The following is a 22,324-nucleotide window of genomic DNA, read 5'->3' on the forward strand; positions in this document are numbered from 1 at the left end:
GCCTTGTATATCATCGGCTAACGTCATTAGCGTCAAGATGGTGATTTTGTTTTCTTCTCCCTTTTTCTTTCAACGACGTGACGAGATTCCCACGCGTGAGTGAACCTTCTTCACGGATAAGATAGAGGCGTCCATCATTGCGGAGGAAAACGACAACGAATGAGCGAGAGAGATGGCGCTATTGCATGCACCTACGCGCCGTAGGTCTAAGACCATCGGGAGAGAAGCAGAAAAAGAATCGATTGATCACAAAATTTTTCCATTCCATTGTTGTTTTTTTTTCAGTTTCATTACAAAAAGACCAGCAAACAATAAACCGGCTTGGCGGAATAAAAAACAAAAAAAGTGGAATATACGTAATCAATAATGATTCACAGTTGTTTTTGTTACCATGGGCGGGGTTGATCCGGCTACGAGAATCTAAATGAAAAGAGAAAGGTAAAAAATGATTTAATATGCAGCAATCTCCACCGCGTTGTTTCATAAGGAAAACCCAAAAAATAGAATCTATCCTACACCCTTTTTGGAAATTGAGAATGGAAGACAAGGAATGAAGAGATCCATCAATCTATTCCAAAAAAGAATCGGTGGGTCATACACAATAAAGAAATGGGCCCGGACACGGAACTATATCTCCCCGACTCCCCCCACCATACACAGCAGTGACTATGACTGGTGGTCATATTAAAAACAACAACAACCCCAAAAAAAAGAGACTCTCCTCTTCACGCCATTAGATAGATATTCGATGATGATGATGATGCCGTGTCTTGAATTATCATCATCAATGATCGCGCTGTATCATAACGCCATATCTTCTAAAATAAAAAGCCTCATTATTCATGGTGTGTGTGATAGAGACTAAAGTTCATTCATTCGGGCGTTGAGTTCCACACGCTTTTTTCCACACTGCCGAGATGTGCATCTGCCACCATCTGTCTTCTTCTTCTTCTTCTTCTTCTTGTGTACAGTTCTCCGCTCTGTTTACGTGTGTAAGCTATCGGACAACTGTACAGCGAGAGGGGCCGTGTAGCCTTACAAGTTGCCAACCGACTCTCGTGTTTCTTTCATCAAAATGTTACACATTCTGTCGAGGATTTTGGAGGGGGAGAGAGCCGATCCTCCCTCCGTATCATAACACAGCAACGAGAGTTTATACACAGTAGGGAGAGAGAGAGGTCCGGGAGAGAATGCGTCCAGCCGCCATCAGTTCATATAGGATAAACAACATTCGTTATTGTCGAACCGGCCAAAAGTTAAGCTACTCTCTCCCTTAAGATTATGATGTGTACACAAAAACATGTGTGGTTGCGTTGCATAGTCGTGGATATTATTTTCTTTGTGCAAGACCAGAAGTTCTGCTGTAGGGGGGAAAACTGAAAATGCAAGTCACAAATGTTTTTTTGGACAAGATTTGAAAGGGAAATATAAAAACTGGACGCGCTGCCCTTGAAACTGCAACCGTCGTAACGTAAACCATCGAGTTGCCTATAGCTGTAAACGTACATGAGTATAGCCAGAAAAAAAAAATCTGGTTATATTACGTTGACGGTGAATATAAGCCATATCTCGAAGCTTGTCGGTTGTTTCGGTCTACCCCGATTTGGGCAAGCGATGGCGGTAGATGCGAGAAGGTGATTGCCAAGGGATGTCTTTTCGCCATTTCCTTTTCATTCCGTTCGTTATGTGTTCTCTCGTTGCTGTGGCCTTTCTTTTTCTTTTCACGCCGGAATAAGGATCACGCGGTGAACAACATCAATAGAAACTCATTTGAATAGATCAAAGAGCTATAGACGAATATATCAGATAGAAACCTTAGAACTGCAAAAGGTTTTCTTCTTCTTTTTTATTCCTCCAGCGAGCGGTAGATTTGTTTGTGGCTTCTTTAATTTTTATTTTCCTTTTTTCTCCCGGCCGAGCTTCAAATGCCATAGAGTTGCGCCGTGTGTGTGTGTGTTTGTCCGTCTGTTTGATGTTGTAGCGGGATGTGTCGGTCCTTTTTGCAGAGTCATGAATCAAGACTTTTCGGAAAGCCGAGATGCTGCAAAAAATTTCTATTATTATGATTATTTTTATGATTTTTTATTATTGTTATTAGAATTTTGTGTCCGTGCGTGTGTGTGTATTCTCTCTCTCTCTCTCTCTCTCTCTCTCTCTCTATTTTTGGTGAACGCGAGGAAAGCCAGAAAAGGGTTGGCTCTACCTTTAGCGATTTGCCGAAAATGGAAGGGGAGTTTCAGTCAGGAGGGTAACACACACACACACACGCAACGGGCAGAAATTTTTGTTTTATTTATTTTCTGCTGATTTAAAAAAGAAAATGAAAATTCATGTCCGGCACGCGCTAGCCACGACGCTCTAGGGAAAGAATGGACTTTTTTGGGGGTGACGGCCCGATATGGACCGAGAGGACTTTTTCTCGGCCAAAATGGGAGACTATTCGTGTAGTCATATTTGCTGACTGCCCTGCTGACCATTTGATTCTTTTTTTTCCTGCGCAATTCTTTTTATTCCTTTAGCCGGTTTCTACGCCGTTCAAACGCCATTTTGATCTTTTACCCAAAAATGAGACAAGCGATATGCGATCGAGCATACGGTAGAAATAAAGGAATAAGAAATGTCGAATAAGTTTTCCTATATCAGATGGGAATATAGAGACAACCGAAATGCAACAACAAAAGCGAGCAGCAGCCAAGAGTAGAACGAAATGGCTAACAATAACTTGTTTTTGTTCCTCCACTTGTTATCCTAAATATTCGTCCAGATTGGAATACCAAATGAGAAGCTGAAACGTGCGAGTGCAATTATCTTACCGCATGGGAAATATCGCGCATATATAAAATACCTAAGTGTGTAATACACAGAGCGTGTGTGTGGATGAGTGTTCCGCAACCCGAGTTTTCTACAGCTTCCTCCGGGGCATCCAGTTAAAAGAAATTGGTAGCTTTACGATTAACGCCAAGGAAAAAAAAAAAGAAGAAGGCGAAAGGTGTCTATGTAAACTAGATGGCAAACTGCGTGCTGAATAGTTCCCGGATCTCGATCACGAAATGAAGCAAGAACATTATATTGCTTACCATGAGGTGCCAGTGCTGTGGTGCTAGGAAAATGTTCTAGTTGCACTTTGCAAAGTGAGTTCAAGAGAACCTTCAAGAAAATATTAAAATTTTAGGTTTACCATTAGTACCATTTCTAATATCTACGTGATTCACTTTTCCACTTAAACTTATTCCTGCCACTGGAATGATTTGCTGACTGACAATTTATGTTGGTTTCACAACTTAAATAATTAAAAAAGGTTTTAAGTTTATAATCTCTAGTTCTCTATATAAAAGCAAAGAGCAAACATGAAATCTTGTGTTTTCCCCAGATGTTTTCCTCAATCAATCAAATCAATGCTTTCCATATTGAATTTAATCATTTAAAAATATTTGACCAATACATTAATCATTATTTTTAATTGCATTTTACCTTTGGTGGAATTTCGAATGGTTATCATTCCGTTTTGCTTCTTAAACTTCTTGGTATTAGGTAAACTTGAAGGTATCTAGGTTCATTTATGAAACAAAACAACAGCAGACGACACTTTTCTTTTACTAGCTGTCAAAATCGACCCCGCCCCTAAATCCCAACCGCAAAAAAAAAAAAAGATATAAGATAAAAGCGGACAAGAGGGAATAAATTTATTTCTAGACAACGGCACATATAAAGAAGCCCTTCGAATAAAAACAAAAAAAAATTACATATCGAAAGCGAAAGTGAAAGGAATATGATTACTATAATAGTACACTACACCCTCATGTATTCAAAGTCAATGTACAACACGAGTGGGAATAATAATAATCCAATAAGATATTTCGACACAAAAAGCGATGAAAAATATAACATAATGGTGTATAAGCTTATAAACGAATGCAATCACGACGCCCCGCAAGTGCTGGGGAGTATAGAAACCCAAAGTCCCAGCAATATTCATGCCAAAGTACACAAAGCTAAATCCTTTGTGTCAAGGCGAGAAAAAGGGCCAAACAAAGGCCATCATCAGCATGATAGCATTCATCTAGATTGCAGGGCTTGATTGCATAGACTGAAATGATTTCTTTCAAACCGCATGATGTCGATATTCGTCCCAAAGTGAAAGGGAAAACGTCGTGAATCTAATAATTTAATAAACATGGACTGGCACTATTATGTTAGGGAAAACGGTCCCACAAAAGTTTTGTTATACGATTTGTGATGACATGAACTCACACCCGGATGGAAGAGTTGCCTTTTTTCTCTTCTCTAAAGGTCGCAACACCTTGAACTTTGTTACTCAACTCTCTCCTCGTCTTCCAGTTCCAGTGACAGTTTCACCTTTTTGAATGCGTTTGTAACACGCGGCTCGACGTCTTTTTTTTTTTTTTTTTGTCTGAAAAGGACGTCGTTTTCTGGTTGATATAGAGGCAGGTAACCGTGAGAATTGCTCCAGCCTTTTTAATCACCATCATCCACACACACATGGAAGTTTCTGTTCAGGGAAAAGAGGGGGGAAGAAGAAGAGTTTAGTGATAAGTTCAACCGACTTTCCCATGTGTTAACACACAGAAGCAGTGCGATGAAACAGTAGACAGTGCTCACCTACTACTACTGCTACTATACGGAGACCATTTTGTTTAGGTAATTTCTCCGTTACCAACGGATGCGCAGCAATTGAAATCAGAGCCTGAAAGAATAAAAATAAGAGTCAGGTAGGCTTTCTATTTAGATCAACGGTATATACTATCTGTGGTGCGTGAAAATATGTATAAACACTCACAGCCGCAGAGAACTATAGGCGCATTTTTAATACTCCTCCCACATGATGAGCGTTTCCTTTCCTGTCGCTGTGTTCCTCAAAAGACCCTGAGACTTTGCAGGTATGTACACACGAAACACCTTATTTTTTTATTTGTCTTGTCTTCTTCATTCACAAGTCTACAAATCCTCCATTCTCTCTCTCAACTTGTTTCTTTTTTCCTTTTGACTCGACACAAACTTTGAGGTTTCCGGACCCTTTTGTGCACAGCACGGAATTTGTGGACAGAGAGAAATAAGCGCTCGAGAAGGACGGAAGGAGAAGAGGGAGAAGAAGAAGAATGATTAATAAATTTCAAAAAAGGGACTGCGACGATGGCAGTCAATTACGTTTTCTTGTAAAAAGAAAACTCGGCTCTCGTCTAGAATAAGGGAGAGTGGGCGGGCAGAGATGGAAATTCCCTTTTTTTGTGTGTGTGTGTGTGTTTGTATCAAACATGTACCCGGAGATAGCCGTCGGGGGCTAAGCATATAGCCTTCCCCGGCTATGGTTGGATGGCTGATGCAATAAGTGGGGCTTTGTGCACTTTTCTTCGAGGTTGATGGGCTTACTAGGAAACGAGTCATTTATTCAACGAGTCAGACCCGAGTTATTACACGCAAGGATGGGGATACAGATACAACACACCAAGAAACGTATACAGTGAAATGTTCCATATATATTTATAACCTCTTCCGGAAGTCCAAAAATGTTTGTTTCAAATATTATTACCAACAAGACAAAAAAGAAAAAGAAAAACGTGCGCAATTATTTTTACAACACAGACACACACAAAAAACACAATGGTTTTTTTTTCTGAGTATGGTAGCCTAGACTGTATGCATATGTAATAGATTATTCAAGAATATTAAAATTATGTATCAACATTATACAAGTAATTAATTTAGATTTAATTAAAAACAATTCAGGTTGGAATAGTTCAGGGGAGTTTATCGAGCGTGTCGATCGATTTCATTTTTCCGTACCTAATGGTTAAAATAATTTTTAGTTTCTCGAAGGTTGCAATAAATCTTCATGAAAAAAAGTCGTGAACTTACTTGTTGCCACCTCTACGGACGACGGTGAGGACGACATCGCCCGATTTGATTCGCTTAAAGACGGCGATGGCTTCGGCGTGCGAGAGACCGACGAGGGACTCGTCGTTGACGGATAGAATTTCATCACCTGGCGATCGAATTTCCAAGGACAAGACCAAAATGGTTAGATCATAAATCAAAAAAAAAAAATTCTAAAGAAGAAGGCGACATGTAGTGTATAGTGCTAGTAGTAGTTATGGGGGAGGAGTCGAGATCCTCCCTTTTCAGAAGAAAGGGAAAAAAAAAGCTGATTATTGAAAAAATGGAAAAAATAGAAAGGACGACTATAAAGAAGAACTCGAAATTACTACGTGGGCTTTTTACATACCTTCGAGCAATTTAGCTTCTTCGGCAGCCTGGCCACTGGGAAAAATCCTAATCAATCCGCCCCCATAAAGATAATTGAAATTAATTTAAATCCAAAGCTATTGACAGGAAAAATTGAATTTACGTTTTGACGAAGATGCCCATGGATCCTTTTGGCGAATCACGGCCGCCGACGATGCTGAATCCCAGACTCTTTTTGCGTGATCCTTTGGAAAATGTCACTTCGCAAATGGCCGTGGAAAGTGAGCGAGAACGGCGCAATTGGGCCGATCCGCCGCCATCCACCCGGTCGCCGCTGGATATCGACGTCGAAGTGGACGGCATCATCATCAGTCCCGAAGTCGAGGCATCACTTTCACGACGGGTAATCGGTGGTTGTTTCCTGGCCCTCAATTGAGGAGGTGGCGCAGGTGAAGAAGCGCTGGAATCAACGGAATGCGGAAGACGGACATAGTCCGGCTCCTCGTAGTCTTCGCTTCCGGCGGTGGACAGTGACGGATAATTGAGAGATTCCCGCAGGGCTGACAGTTCCGTGTAAGTGCTGTAATCGCCGCAGAGCCGAGTGCTGGCCTGTAAGTGTTGGGGAGGTAAATGGGCCCCGATGCTGGACCGGTCGTACGCTGCCGGAAGAGAAGGTGAAGGTAACGACGAAGGCGACGGCAAGGTCCGCTGAGTTGGCGATTTCGACGTCATGGTGAGCGAAGCGCCGGACGGAGGACGATCGTCTCGAGCGATGACAATGTCCGTTTCGCGAGGAGAGCTGCGCAACAAGTGTCGAGCTTCTTCAACGTCGATGCCTCGCAATCGCTTGCCGTTGACGTTGACAATCTCATCACCGACCTGTAATTTGCCATCCCTGTCGAGTCATTCCCGGGGGGAAAAAAAGAAAAGAAAGAAAAAAGTGTCGTGATTAACATTTCCATCCGTTCACAACTGTGTGGGGTACGCACAACAATCGGCCACACACACGGACAAAAGAGGAACCGGTAGTTTATTCAACTTTTACTCTGTGATTAACCGGGCGGTCCGGTCGAGCCTTATTATACAATTTCACTAGTTATACTGCTGTACACTCGTTGCGCCTATACTCAACGACGAATGTTCATATATTTAAAAAAAAGAAATAAAAGAGGAGCCCCATGCATGTACGTACTAGTGGCGGCGGTGTAGTTTTTCGACAATTATGACCACGCAGAATGAGGCAAAAGGCATTCACGAAGGAAAAACTTTTGGTTATGTTGTTGTTGCTCGTTATTCTTATTACCGAAAAAGCTACTTTCGACTGATTGAGTTAAAGCGTGAAATTGAAAAACAGACGGGGCCCTCCAATGATAATCATAAGGAAATGAGAGGAAGAGAATAATGACAAAAGACTCGGCACAAAACAGTTAAACTACACTAATACGACGTGGGGGGAACCAAATAAAAACTTTTTTTTTTTAAGAAGAAGAAGAAATATGACGTTTGATGCATCCCCGATTGCAAGTAAAAAGACCGTGACCGCACAGGATCCCCCGGCATCAGTTGCCCCTGTCTGCATTCCATTGTAGGACGTCATTAACGAATTTTTCCGCTCCGAAAGACGACGACTTCTGCTGCTATACAACTCGAGATACGGAGACGGCGACGATGATTGTACTATACCAGGTCTCGAGTCGTTTGCGTGCGTCTCGCGCCGCTAGTCGCGTTTATACGTGCACAGCACACACACGGTTGGCTACGTTCTAATAGTCATATATATAAGATAGTATAGACTACTACATGGGCTCTCCGCTATATTTATGTATTGTCTAATGGAAACTAGTTTAGTTGATAGGAATGACGGTAGGTACCTGTCTGCCACGCCTCCGGGCTCTACGTGACCGATGACGTAGCCCTGCTGGGATCCATCCACTCCGCGTTTCAATGTGATGAGAATTCCCAATTCGCCGCTCTCGTCTTTGATGAGCCGCAATAGTCGGTATTGTTTGGTCATAGGCGGAGGCTGCTGCTGCTGCTGCTGGATGACGCCACTGGGCGGAAGGGATGACGGCGATCTGCTGCAATTGTTTTCGTTTTCTCGGCCCGGAATGTAACGAGTCGAGTGTCCGATCTGGAATTGAACCGACGGTGGCGCCGCTTTCGCCTCTGGCGCCGATCCAGTGCTGGTTGATTCGGATTTGACTTTTTGCTGGGAGTTGGACGATTTTCGGCCGGGCAAGGTCAACGCTCCACGACCAAAGGAAACGGATCGCACATGACCTCTGAGGAAGGAGGTCAACTTCTTTTCGGTCCCTTTGGATGAAGTGGGAGGAGTAACCGGATCCGCCGCCAGAGGAGCCTGATGGCTGAGGCTCTTCGCTTGGACGGAGTCTGATGACGATTTCCGGTGCGATGGTGACTGGTGCTGATCCGCCGAGTTGAGCAGAGCAGAACCGCCGGCCGAGGGTAGCGACCATTTCCTCGACTCGCCCAGTTTGACGTTGTCGAGCGACGAGGCCCTCGATCTCATGCGATGCTTCACTTCTCGGTAGTCCCATTTGTTGTTGTTGCCACCGATGATTTGGCTCGAGGGCTTGGCTTCCGGCGGGCCTCGATGATGAGTTGACGCTGCTGCTGCTGCCGCCGGCGATGCAAGTGACAAGGGCACCAGAGAATCGGAGCCGTTTCGATTGTTGTACAACTGCGACGCTAATGGATTCCGGCTGGCTTCCGCCAATGATGGAGATTCGTGCCGCTCTTCGCTGCCACCTCCACTTCTGCCCAACAATTCCCAACTGTTTCCTCCGCCGCTGCTCACATCCGAGCCGTAAAGGGAGCTCGAGTCGGACGACGCTTCTTTTTCGATTCCGCTGTCGGCGTCCGTGTCCGTCACGGTACTCGACTGTCGCGTCAGCGGCAGGAGGACGCTGCTGCCGTAATGAGACGGCGGATGCTGATAGGCTGGCGCCACGCCCATGCAACCGAGAGATTCACGGAAGACGCACGAAGTCGACGAGCTCAGCCGCAATTTCGTCGGCGACAATCCACCGCCGCCGCCGTTCGTCACTGAATCCGTGTACATTTGGTGCATTTTCGCTTTGATCTGATTGACGTCGTAAGGGACAGACACGGGCGCCGCCGAGTACGGAGGTTGTTGATGTTGTTGTTGTTGTTGTTCCTCCGGCAGAGATGTCAAACGCGATCGCAAAAAAGAATAAGGGAACCGGCTGTTGGAACCACTGCTGGGTAGTAGCACATTGTTGTGACCGTTTGGCTGATGTTGTTGTTGGTTGTTTGCCATGAAGACTTCTTGCTGGTCAACAGCATTCGAATCGTCCGTCACTTTGACTTTCTGCAGGGCCGCTTGTAGACTGGCAGCCGAGATGCTGGGGATATTCTCGCAACTGACTGTCTTGGTGGGCAGATAGCCACTGTTCATGTTGTTGTTGTTGTTGCTATTGTTGTTGTTGTACGATCGGTGGCTGGTGGATGGGGTGGAACAGGCCGAGGCGGCTGTCGGGATCGGCACAGGCGCAGAAGATTTGGTCGGGGACTTTGGATTTCGAGGGGTTTGAATGTCACTGGCGTTCAAATCTTCACTGGGATCGTCGCACCGATAATAAGACGACAGTTGGGATGTTGACGAACTCCTGAAGAGAAATTTCGACGACAACGACGTCCCCGTCGAGCATCTCCTTTGCTGCTGCTGCTGATAATTCGAAGCGGCACCTCCGTTGTTGGCAGCCGGAGGCCGCCTGGGCATCTTGTTGCGACGATTGACCGTCTGCGTCGTCAACTGGGAGTTGACACACGTCTCGACGTTGAGCGTCGACGACGACGAATCGAACGAGGGTTTCCGACTGACGGCCAAAGCGAACGGCGATGACGTTAACGAACTAAGCGCGTTCAAGGAGCAAGTCGAATTGGACAGTGATTGATCCAGCAAGTTATTACAGCCGTTGTTGGAGGGAGCCAACCGCTCTCTCGAGTGTCCGCGTTTCAGCTGCTCCAACTTGTTGCCCATTCGCTTACCCCACGTGAGGAAACCTGCCGCTGCTGCCAAATGCAACGAGAGAAGAGATCGTGATCGAGTCAGACATTTTTGAAAATAATAATCAAAAGAGAGAAATCACGTCGATGGCACAAGGAGGGAGAAACGGGCCAATATAATAAGGGCGATGAAAAGATACCAAGGCACATTTTAAGACAAAACATGATTGCTACATTCATGCACGGAAAGAGAGAAAAAAAAAGGTGAAAGGCGGCCACTAAAGATCTCCAAACAGGATTTTACTTATGACTGGCATGAAGGAGGTGGGTTGGCACATCTATTAGGGACAACACAGGACTCTTTGTGTTCGTTTAAACAATAGAAGATGAGACAAATAGAATAAGTATACGTGGATGCTGATTGACTTACGTTTCCTGGGGGCATCATCGACGACAACCATGGCCGGCATGGCCGTGACAGTTTGATAATCGGCGTAGTCATCACTGCTGTTGCTGTACCGTCGATTATTGGCTGTGACTCTGGATCCACCAGCTTGGTCCATCTCCGAATTGATGGCGGCTAAACTGACCAACTGCGGCGCTGGGTCGGAAACACGTCGCTTGAACAGTCTCATGGCGACTGCGTCAGGCCAGACGGAAAAATCTTCTAAAATAAAATAAATACAAAAAGAAAAGGGAAAATATTAAAGGATGAGGTCAACTCTCACTTTCTCCGCGCATCCAAATTGCCAAATCAAATCAGCACGAGCCAGCCGTGCTGCATATCTCTCTCAGCAGTCAGGTTTCAATAGCATCGTTGGGGCTCATCACAAAAATAACGAATAATATTCAAACGAATCATCGTTATTGCAAGGGAATAGTCCAAAGAAACCCAGCAGGAGCATGTGGGTATACAGATGATGGGCGGGCACGTGAAAAAAATAAAAGAATTTAGTGAGAAAAGAGAAAGAGAGAGACTCTCAACTTGAAACCCATTTCGGAATACATTAGGAGAAGAAGACAGAGGCTGGTTGCTGTGTGGCGAGAGATAGCCATTCATGGATGGCTGTTTGTGTATAAATTAACACGTTCAGCATGTATACTGTGTTGTGTGTGTGCTATTCAGCAGAAGAGACGGGTCGTCGTCTTGGCTGTTTTCACTGGTTGTCCTTGTAGCTGCTGCTTCTTTTATTGTTAAAAAGTAAAATGGCACGAGAGTTGACGCGACACACCTGGCGTGCGTCTCTGACGGGTGGTGCCACGCAGCCTCAAGTTTTCATTCTCTATCAAAACTTGGTAGAAATGTGGATGAAAAGAGATGGACACGACGATCAGATAAAAAAAAGGGAGAAAGAGAACTTCTGGTTGCCATCAGCTTGTGCCGGGAATGGTTTGCCGTTCGTCTATTGTTACACGCCTCCCTCTTGACGTAACCGACAGCTGTTTCTTTCTTTCTACTTTTTTTTTCCTTTCATCTTTCTTCTTCTTTTATGTCTATTCCATCTCGACTGCTGTTACTTGCCCTTTTCTCTCTCTTTCTTCGCCTCCATCTTATTACATTTATTCCCCCCAATAGTTTAGGCGGACAACGGAGAGATCGCACGGGCCACTCCCCGACCCAGCAGCGGTACATATAATACATGTGCCGTACTGCAATATTTATTAGCCTTTTCCTTCTACTACAAGGAGAACAAACCCTCGAGAATAGCTTCTCCTTGCAGGAAAAAAATAGTCGGCTGATGTGTCGCTCGTATATCAAGTCTCGAGTTGTTGTAATGATGATCCTCTTTTGTGTTCATGTTACAAGTCGATAGACCGGCGACAGCCTACACCTCCCCATCTCTCTCCTTGTTGAACCATTTACAACCGGAGCCAAGGAAGGAGATAGGTACCAGGGGTGTATAATAACTATCTCGACTCAGAGGTACTATAGTCTCTACACAGCCATAACTAACTATACTTTAACTGGGAAACCAACTGACGGAGCGATTTCGATTACAAGTCGACAAACGCGCCGAGATGGAAAGTCGTTACATCGCACGTCGTTAGACATTTTTGCGGCACTTAAACGGACCACCGGCAAAGTCTCTCCTCCTTCTTCTTTGTCTCTTTCATCTTCCGTTGTTTTCTTCTTTTTTCTAATGGCAATTTTTAAAACGAGTCCTTTGCGTCATCCTTCAACACACTGGTGGCTGTCGTGTTAAATAATCGTCGTCCTCTACCACTTTTCTCCCGTCGTTGATGGTCTCTTCTTTTATAATATGATCACATTTCTCATTCTGAGAAAATAAAACCTTGGGATGATAATAACGGCGACCCAAACTTTCGTTCTCTATAAAAACATTTGTCTCGGCATTTCTACAAATTGTTACGTGTTTTCCCATACACTTTTTGGTTGTTGTTGTTTCCAGTTCTTCTTCTTTCTTGTCACGGCTCGGATAAAAATAATACCGTCCGCATAACTTTCATTCGTGAAACGATTCAGAGTCTCCTGGATTGTGAGAAGAAGACTAGGGGGGAAATGATTTCCATTTCGATGATCCGTGCGGAACGAATGAGAGAAGAAGACGAGAAAATAAAAGAAACGAAAGTATAAGAAAGATAGAAAATAGCTTTCCGTATCATCTAGATCGGATTTCCTCTTCTCAACCGAAGAAACAGAATATATCTGAGACAAAACCACATCAGTAACACAGATTCTACTTTCTATATGTGGTGCCTAGCTCTGCAATAGACACACTTCATTATGCTGGCGAGGTTGAGATGTCCGTCAGAACGCAGTAAAGCGTGTCCGTCTCTTTCTCTTCGTGGGCTCTTCTGTGATTGGAAGAGATTTCCTCTACCATTCGAGAGAGTTCTCGGGAGAAACTGATTGAATATAATACATTTAAGACCCTTATAATAATAGTGAAGAGCGGGGGGGCTTAGCCGTAGAACGTACGAGGGGTGGTTCTTCAAATAAACGGAATACATAACGAGTCGTATGACGGAGTTATATAGACAATACCAGTCGTATCCAACAATTATGTCGTAGAGAGAGAGAGAGAATGAAAGCTTTTTTTTTGTTTTTGTTTTTTTCATTCTCCTGTACCGCCCCTTCATCCACCTCATATTTTTTCCCACTTTAATGACAGGGTTTTTTTCGGATTTCTTGAAGCGAAATGACGCCATATACGTACGTGTCTGCGGGTCGACGGTTTCGAATTTCGCTCTTCTGTTGATGGCGGTGCTTTGTCCGGCCAGTCATCAAGCAGAAAACGGAATACGCAGAACAAACGATAATGGTGATGATTATCTCTCCAATGGCTCACAATCTTCATCTTCCTTCTCTCACCGGTGAACAAACGAAACTCCCTCCCTTTTTGGTTATATAGGGGGGACCGGTATTTTTGGGGTTGCTATTGTTATTTTCGAATGTGAAATCGTGACGATATGTCGGTCAGAAAAAACAAAAAAAACAACGAAGAGCCCGTCCTTGTTACCAAGTTACCTCATCATCAGTTTGATTTAGTCTTGTGAATATTTCAGTTTCCGTTGGCCTTGCCCGAAATAGAGATACTGAAAACAAGAGTGTATCGCACGGCCGAGAGACAAAGGAATTTGAGACAATTTCCCAACAACAAGTTAGTGGATCAAAAACCTTAAAAAGCCTTACATGTCCTTTCCCGTCCATTTGCCATCGATTTCCTTCGATTCCCAAACGAGTTGGACTATATTTAGCCGATATAGTGGGAAAAACAAAAAAAAATGGAGGATCGATTTCCTTTCGAAGGAATGGGCAGCATCAAACGGATGACAGCAGGGTCTCACACACACATACTCGTCGTTTCACTTAACCAACTCGACCGCAAGAGATGAAGACCGTGAGATTTTTTTTCTTCCCTCTAATACACTCTGCTCCATTAAGTATTGCCGACCAAACTAGAAACCTCCACATACTTGTGGGTTTGTTGTTGTTGTTGGGCCGAGGGAAGGTTATTGTCTTTGACCAGCGGAGAAATATAGTGTGTGTAAGAACTGCCAAAATAAGTAAAAAAAGAAGCCGCCATTAATGGGAAATAATGAGGCCAATGGATGAATGAAGAGTTAAACAACAGCTCCGACTATACACTATACTTGAGCTCAGTGTACAGTCATATGTAGGACAACTTGGTTTCTTTTCCCATGCCCAGACCTTGGTAGCGAGCGACGACTATGATGGCGTATATAAATAATTGCTGCGTTACTATCCACATATCCGCTGGATTCTTCTTCCCCTCGCCTTTAGTATGTGAGACCCGTCTTCCATCCGCTTTTCCACCCTTCGCAACCCCACCGTGCCTACTACACACACAATGGAGAGAAACCTCACTCTACCTTTCGCTTCCGTTCTCTCTCTCTTTTTTCATTTTTATTATTGTCCATTTCTTTTTCTTATGGACACATTTTCATTGTGGATTTTACGACCTTTGCGTGAACGCGCCACACACAAGCGAAAAGAGAAGAAGAAGAAGAAGAACGACAGGGGTGGTGGCTACTGTAAAAATGTTGGGGTTGGATGTATACGTGTTCTTCCTCTTTTGCTTTAGTTTTGGACACAACAAACGTGACGGAACCACACAGCCAAAGCAAAAGTACAACCGGATATGGGAGTGGAAATGGGATGTTTAGCTGGGTTATACGGTAGAACGGAAAACAGGAGGGGGAACAAAAAATAAATAGTAGATGGTGAATTAAGAGAGATAAATCGAAAGGAAATCATAACTCAGTTCCTATACTATCTAGTCTCCCGAAAATGGCGTAAGAGTTATTATCATTAAAGGTCTTTTTGAGGTTTTTCGTTCGTTCACTTTCGGGTTTTCTTGGTCTGGCGCATTTCGGGAGCGGGTCAAAATCACGATTTTTTCTTTATACGTATATATTTTTTAGTGAGTGGAAAAAAGGGGGACTGAAAAGAAAATCATGTGAATTGTCCTTGGCATATCTCTCTGGTAGACCTGCACCACCTCCTGCCACTCTCGAGTCGTCATCGTCTACCTCCGTCAAACTGGATGGGTGGTCCCCGCCGGGAAATCCAAAACGAACAAGACTCGAGAGTCTATTCTTATAGAGAAAAAATCGTGACAAAATTAAGTGGAGAAATGAAGACAAGTCATCCTTACTCTCTTCGTCGAAAAAAAAAATTTTTTTTGACAACAACAACAGAACGAATAAGAAGATTTGTGCGTGGAACGATGTGGAATAACAGGGCGAAACAGCACAATTGGTATGCGACTCTCTCATCATCGGCATGCGATCGATGGAAGGAAGGAAATCATAACAAATAAAAAAGTTTCGGGGAAGAAGAAGATCTAAAAGTGGAACAAAACATCAGTCGCTACTCTGATGATTGAACCGAAAGTTTTTTCTTCGATCACAAGACAAACAAAAGGGTCAAAGAAACTTTCGTTTACTTCGACAACAAACCCCCTCCCCAGTTTGCTGCTGTACATCCCCTAAATAAAGGAGCTAGAAATCTTTTGAATGCTCTCCGCTCCGCTGGGTCCCAACAATGCACGACATACAACAACAACACGCAAACGGCAAAAATAAAAGCAGCAGCTCCAAATCGAAATAACAGAAGGAAAATATATAAACGCAGACGGCGGAGAAAATTGTGAGCCCGCCTTCTTTATATATATTATACTCCCTCCCATCATCCGAAAAGTAAAGAAGAAGAGGAAAAAAAATGAGTTTCTCCGCTTGATTGTCTCGTTTTCTTTTCGCTAGCTATTCGTATCGATATCTATGTAGAGCTATTCTTTCTTTCCCTTTCTGGTGTAAGGAAGCGTGTCGCTCCAGCCGAACGAATGAGAACGCCACGTCATTGGGGACATGGAAGGAAAAAGGCCCATCGTCGTCGTCCGAAAGTAAAGCCAAAAAACATGACCCACCGCCGCCAGCAGCCGATCAACTGTGTCTTTTTGGCGACTCTATATAACGAAGGCGTAGACATCAAATGCAGCTCGATATCAACGTGGTCTATAATATGTAGCCGACAGACTACGTTGTTTATTGATAGATGATGACGGACGATACACATAGAAGCGGCCCTCGGGCCCGTGAGAAAAGTGAGAGATGAGGTTTACACCATTTTTGGACTACGTTGCGGGGGCAGTTAGTGTCTAGTGGAATTCATTTTTCTGTTTCAGGGAATATGTACATGTTTTACTGTGTTGACCAAAAAGGAGGAATCATCGATTGTTCCCAATCGATATTTCTTTTTGTGCGTTTCCTTCCATGTCCTCAATTCGTCTGAGGTTTGGTTGTTTCTCCAGCAAATAGTAAACGGAGAATAATTCGAGAAACGGCCATTACCGAACGCCCAGAAGCTCTAAACACCCACGTAAAGCAACCCACAAAGAAACTTAATATCGAGAAGGGTGGGCATTGATTAATGTCTCTAGATGTATTTAAAAAAAGACACACGTATAGGCATGCCAAGAATAAGCCGCGCTCGATGGACGAGCGGCGTTCACATCATTAACCGAACCAATCGAACAGCGGGACCATTTTTTCCCAATGAATTTTTTTGATTTTCATGGGAAAATAAAATAACACCAACAAAAAGGGACAAGGAGAAATGCAGTGGAGTTTAAACGGGTGTCGGAACAAGGAGAAGATTGGTAAAACCGCAGTCGGCTTCGATGATTTACACCTAAAAAATACGGCCGCCAATTTTTCAAAAAAGAAGAGGCACACAAATTTCTCTTGAAGACTTTCTATACCCAATTTCTAAATTTCAAAAAGATGGAGCCTCAATAACAAAATCGATCCGATAACAAGTCCTTCGTTTTCTTTTGAAAATGACAATGTCCCAGTCTTACAGTACTATAGGTCGGTCAAGGGGAACGGATCATTCGGTCGTGACTTTTGTACCAACAAGTTTTGAACCGCAAGACGTCGTCAAAGGAGAATTGCAACAACAATGGCGATGGGCATTTTTTTTTTACAGTAAAAAATCATTGGCAGACCCACAAAAGAAAGATTTCGAGAAATTCATCACCATAAATGAATAATGGGGTCCGGTGTCCCCTTTTTTTCACAATTTCGTGAGAGTTGTTGGAGCAACAAACGCGGTTCTCTCTTTCGTTTGGCAGATCCTCCAGCAGATATTACCCAATATTTAACGGTCGAAAACATGGACTTTTAGAGAGCAGCTGGACGTGACGCAGGCGAAGTCTATATTAGAAGCGAGCTCCTCATCTTTCGGATCTTAGCGTCAGGAGCGGCTGAAAAGCAATAAAAGAATCGCCATCATTCCGTGAGTTGGTTTCTCGACTTCTCACGTTCATTTTCCAGGTATATTATTTATTGCCTCCTTGTGCCTTTCTACTCGGGCAAAAGTGAAGCAGATAAGAGAGAATGGAGACCTCTAACCACAGCAGCTTCTATACAACTATTGAACGAAACTCGGCGCTTTTTTCTTCGTGCTCAGACGCACTATGTCTTCGGGTACGGCCTTGTCTTGTGATGGCCAAAAAACTATATCTACCAGTATATCTATAAAAGCTCTCTTTTCATGGTGCTATCCGGTTGCATGTTGAACGTTTAAACGATTTTGTTTTCTTTGGTATATCTGATTTGGTTTTTCTTCTTTTGCTCGGCGTATACGGTCAGTTGCAATTTCAAACGGTTCATTCTTTTATTCTTTTTTAGTTCGGAAGAAAAAATATTTATTTTCTCGGGCGAAGAAAGCTCTCAACGGCAATTTTTACGAGTCACTAATGCAGGATGAAATACAGCTTCTTTTCTTATCTTTTTTCCCTTTTTATTTTTTTTATTTTTATGGAAATGAAGAAGGCGTGCGCGCATCTAATTCAGAGCTGCTACTCCAGTGATGGTTGGGGGAAGAAAAAAAAGGCGACACAAACACAAAATTTAACGGAACTCCGGGCCAGTTTTTGTTGTTAGTGTCCGTAAACGGATTTTTCAACAAACTGAAATTCCGGGTGTTTGCGATGCAGTTATTTCAACTCGAATGAACTTGAAAGTTCAAATAAAGTGACGTATATTCAAGTGTTTGTTTTTTGGGGATGTTTCATCAATTTTTAAAAGAGAAAAAACTCGTTTTCTTTTCTGGACATTTCCAAATTGCAGATGAGAAAGAAGAAGAAGAAGATTCAAAAGTGGAGCAAGTCAACCAGGAACAGCTCAAGTTGTCGCTGGTTGACTCTTGTTTTTTGGCGCGATGTGTTTAATCTCCTCTTTCGAGAGAGATTCCTGTTCTTTGATGATGTCCCATGTAATTATACAGTTACCGGTCCCCGTGTTTTCTCGGTACAGCTGATCGCTGATTGGTTTGGCGACGCGGAAGGGATCAGAGTCAAACTCAATGGTGACATACAACCGAGAAAAAAAAACTCGTTCTCTCTCATCCGTGATTCCCGTTTGCACACGCACACAACAACAAACCACCCAAATTTGGGGTAGTAGTCGAGCGAGAAGAGAACCTCTTTCATATCTTTCTCGTCGATTATGGACAGGTGACTCTACTGGGGGGGATGCTGTGTTATGCTTCGTGTCGCAGCTGACCAAAACGGAAAGGATAGAGAAAAAAAAAGAATCAACGGTACAATAAAAAAAAAGAACTAGTCGTCAGCCTCGCACACACACACACACACGCTTTGCATACGCTTTGAATAGGGACAACTCCCATCCATTAAGGCTTCGTCTCGTTGGTTGAACTTGAGACTTTTGAACGTATAAGGCGCTGCGGATCTCTTTTCTCTCAAAAGATTTCCTATTGGATTTAAATGTCGTTTTTTTTTCTCGAACCATCGCATGTGACAGCTGAGAGCCATACACTTTCCTCACTAAGAGATGAAATAAGGAGAGAGTGGGGTAGTAGAGATAGTCGCTGTAGCTTTTTAAAAAGATGAAAGTAACGAATGAAAAGAAGAGAGAAATAATAAGTAGATTTATGGCGAGCGGGAAAGGCGTGTCCGACCAGCGCAGAGAAGACCATCATCAACAAGCTTCTTCTTCTTCTTCTTTATATAAATTTCTATTTTTCCCAATTGAAATTGAAAGAAGAAAAATCTCTTTTCATAGCTTTTCCCCTAGTGTTTTAAACCATTTTTTATTTCCTTCTTCTTTTTGTTTCTCTCTCCACGATCTTCACTCTATATATCCAAATGTTATATAAAAACCCCCGCCGTGAAAATTAAAAATAAAAAGAGGAGTCGAGAGAGAGAGGACATTATACAACTCTGGAAGAATAGATATTTCTAGCTCTATAGTCCACCGCGCAACAGCAGACACGAAAGAAAAAAAAAAGAAAATGATAAAATAAATAAAATACACGAAAGGGCGCGCGAGCACGCTGGGAGGGGGTAGTAGTAGTAGTAGTAGGAGAGATACCAGGGTCTCTAATTACACATGGGTCTCCCACTCTATGTCCGCGTTTTCCCATTTAAAAAACTTGGCTTCTTCTGGTTTCATTTCGTTTTAACCAGTGTCAGATGGTTAAGTTGAGGATTCTTAATCATTTTCTCCTTTTTGATAATGTTTCCCATGAGCCACTGAGTCACTTTGTTTATCGCTTCGACCGTAGCAAAATCTACTTTATTAATTTTCTCTTCGTTAAAAACAAAAAAACTATGAATCGTCGTTGGAAAGTTGAGATTCCCGCGTGTAAAATTTGGACGCCCTCGGGATACACCAATAATTCCGAGGATGAGGAAAAAGTTTAGGATTTCACAACATCAAATTGAAGCCAAGTTCCTCCATCGGTACACCTCTCAGGTGTTAATTCTTCCGCCTTGTGCAGTAGACAACCGCACGGAAAAGAACGACAGAAAAAAGTCAATCGATAACAGGAAAAGAAATGCGCAATGGCGGTATATCCTTAATTCGTTTTGTAACAACAAGTAAGACGATGCGGCGACGACTATTCGACCATCCACGTCCAACTAGGTCGACGTCGTAATCAAACACACAACAACAACAACAAAATGGTCATCTACTGGGAAAACCGGCGCCACAAAGGAAACGTACCGCCAATAATCATCTTAATACTACTAGTAGGTTAATAACTCTCATAATAATAACAGCCATACGCTTCACTTGAGACCAACTGTGATTGCGGGATTTATTTTGTCATGTGACTCACCTGTTCGTCTGTGTAGCGTATGCCCTCGGTGGTGTGTAGATCCTTCAGCTAGTCTTTTTTGATCGACTGGGCCACGCGCTGGCAACAGCCGAACAAACAGGGGGCCACGAAATCCACAAACACTTCACCGTTTCAGGTTTGCACGAAATAAAAAACTCGAATGACTTGTTTTTCTTGCCAGCGTGAGAGTGTGTGTGTGTATCTTACGTGTTTGTGTGGACACTTGGGTCCCGCCAAGTTCGACCCACGTCAATGCAGACGAATAAAAACTCGGTCAGACACAGCTGCTAGGTGGTGGCTAAATGCTTTTCAGTGACGTCACAAAAGTGTCTCGTGAAAAATGGTCCAAATTTTTATTGGCTGCACTTGAATATTTTTCTTTTTATTCGAAAGAGATTAAATGTAATCAATGGACAGCTGAAACACACCGACGCTGGTGGAATGAAAATAACGTACGTCTGTTCGCCAGCCGTTCACAACTGCTACTGTCGGGGTTGGCCCTCCACGCGGTTCGGTTGCCTCCACTTGAGAGTACAGACCGACACCCTCGGGGCATTGTGAGGGGTGTACCCACTAGCAGACGAGTCCATCATGCTCTATCGGCAGAAACAAAAGCTACTCTCGAGCACTTGTGTTATACACTGCCAGTTATGATATTAGACACATAAGCCTAGCTAGCTAGCTCTCCTATGTATTTGCTTTTGCCGGAATATAATTTGAGAACTTGTGGCCAGGGAATTTTTTGGGAAGAAGAAACAAACTAGCTGGAGGGGGGATATTTAGGATTTGTCCACTTAGACCGCACAGCTGACAGGTGGATGACCAGCAAACACTTGGCAATGTAAACTCGGAGCTAGCTGCAGCAATCTGAACGGATTCTTGTATGGCACTGAGCTGGTAGTGGGTCCTCGCTCCTATCACCCCCCGCCATTTGCCGTTTAACGACAATTCCTCTGGCGTTGCCGGCAGTGATTTGCTCGGCGGTCAACTAGGAACAATCACAGCATTAAAAAAGAAAAAAAGAAAAAGGAAAATAACCCCCAAAACACGTCGTTTGACCATAATCAGTTATTTTTCTTCTTCTTCCTCACACAACAATATATTTTCGTCGAGGGAAATCAGAGAAATGAAACAAACCAAACGCATGCAACCAAAGTGCATCGTCCGGTTATTCCATCCCTTTTTCTGTTTGAAAAAACAAAAAGAGTTTGAATTCACGCTCGACTGCGGATCAATGGCTTTCGTTTGTTTTCATTTGGCGACATGTCTGTGGCCACCAGTAAAATAAAAACCTCAAACAGGCACGTCGAAGAAAAAGAGGTGAAAGTCCTTGGGAATCGTCTTCTCTCCTTCATTCCAGCAAAAGCCAAAAGAATTTTTCGTCTCGAATTCATCGGAGCGTGTGTGCAATAATGACGACGACGTCCTTTTCCATACTCCGTAATTGCTGGCGTCATTGTCGTGTTGCACGACACAGTCAAAATGTTTCGGCTGGAACCCCCCAAAAAAAAAATCTGAAATGTAAAAAAAATAATTTGACGGTAGTCAGAAATTAAATGTATAAATAATCACGTTCTCTTATTTGTTTTTGTTCGTTTTTTTCTGTTCCGTTCACTTTGTCCACCTGTGCACGTTTTTTTTTTTTTTTTCTTTCTGCTCCAGCGCAACACATTTCGCCAAACCACAACCTATGCACGGCGGTCTCGGGAAACCTTTCTCTTGCCATTTTTGTTCTGTTACGTAGTTATACAGTACGTGTATATGCTGGTCCATTAATGCCCTGTGGCCGTCGTCGTTATTATATACTGTTGTGTGCATATAGCAGTGGTTTATTAGTACAGCGAATGGAACTCTATGAACAGACGTGCCGTACGGGTTCGTCGTCGTGTAGTTTTCCACGTCGTCGATCAATTCAACTCGAATGTCAGATGGTTACCCAATTTTTAATTATTGTGTCTTAACTGTGAGAAAGTCCCAGTATGCCAGGTTCCCTAAATAACA

The 22,324-nt window shown here is 43.3% G+C and overlaps 1 protein-coding gene and 1 long non-coding RNA gene across 5 annotated transcripts; both read right to left on the reverse strand.

Moving 5' to 3' along the window:
• Positions 1-281: 281 nt before the first annotated feature.
• LOC124343410 lies at positions 282-5,241 on the reverse strand. Its single transcript, XR_006919245.1, has 3 exons — positions 3,472-5,241; positions 3,078-3,147; positions 282-420 (listed from the first exon to the last, which is right to left on the reverse strand). It is a non-coding gene; the product is annotated as an uncharacterized LOC124343410 (long non-coding RNA).
• A 134-nt stretch (positions 5,242-5,375) lies between these two features.
• On the reverse strand, positions 5,376-20,827 carry LOC124343135. Of its 4 annotated transcripts, XM_046796293.1 has the most exons (8): positions 20,531-20,827; positions 20,324-20,445; positions 10,622-10,858; positions 8,073-10,257; positions 6,365-7,096; positions 6,242-6,288; positions 5,875-6,001; positions 5,376-5,802 (listed from the first exon to the last, which is right to left on the reverse strand). In XM_046796293.1, the coding sequence occupies exons 3-8, from the start codon at positions 10,824-10,826 to the stop codon at positions 5,757-5,759; spliced, it is 3,342 nt and encodes a 1,113-aa protein (XP_046652249.1). In that variant the 5' UTR covers positions 10,827-10,858; positions 20,324-20,445; positions 20,531-20,827; the 3' UTR covers positions 5,376-5,756. The 4 variants fall into 4 exon arrangements, with proteins under 4 accessions (XP_046652249.1, XP_046652250.1, XP_046652248.1 ...); XM_046796294.1 differs by having other exon boundaries at positions 10,622-10,855; positions 20,324-20,827; XM_046796292.1 differs by having other exon boundaries at positions 20,324-20,827.
• Positions 20,828-22,324: the final 1,497 nt, after the last annotated feature.

Source organism: Daphnia pulicaria, chromosome 6 (genome assembly GCF_021234035.1).
Source record: "Daphnia pulicaria isolate SC F1-1A chromosome 6, SC_F0-13Bv2, whole genome shotgun sequence".
Taxonomy (NCBI): domain Eukaryota; kingdom Metazoa; phylum Arthropoda; class Branchiopoda; order Diplostraca; family Daphniidae; genus Daphnia; species Daphnia pulicaria.

Coding starts and splice junctions, on each gene's coding strand:
- LOC124343135 (XM_046796291.1), bottom strand. Junction 10,258..10,621: donor CGATGATGCCCCCAGGAAAC/GTAAGTCAATCA, acceptor TGCATTTGGCAG/CAGCGGCAGGTTTCCTCACG. Junction 6,002..6,241: donor AGAAGCTAAATTGCTCGAAG/GTATGTAAAAAG, acceptor TTCGATCGCCAG/GTGATGAAATTCTATCCGTC.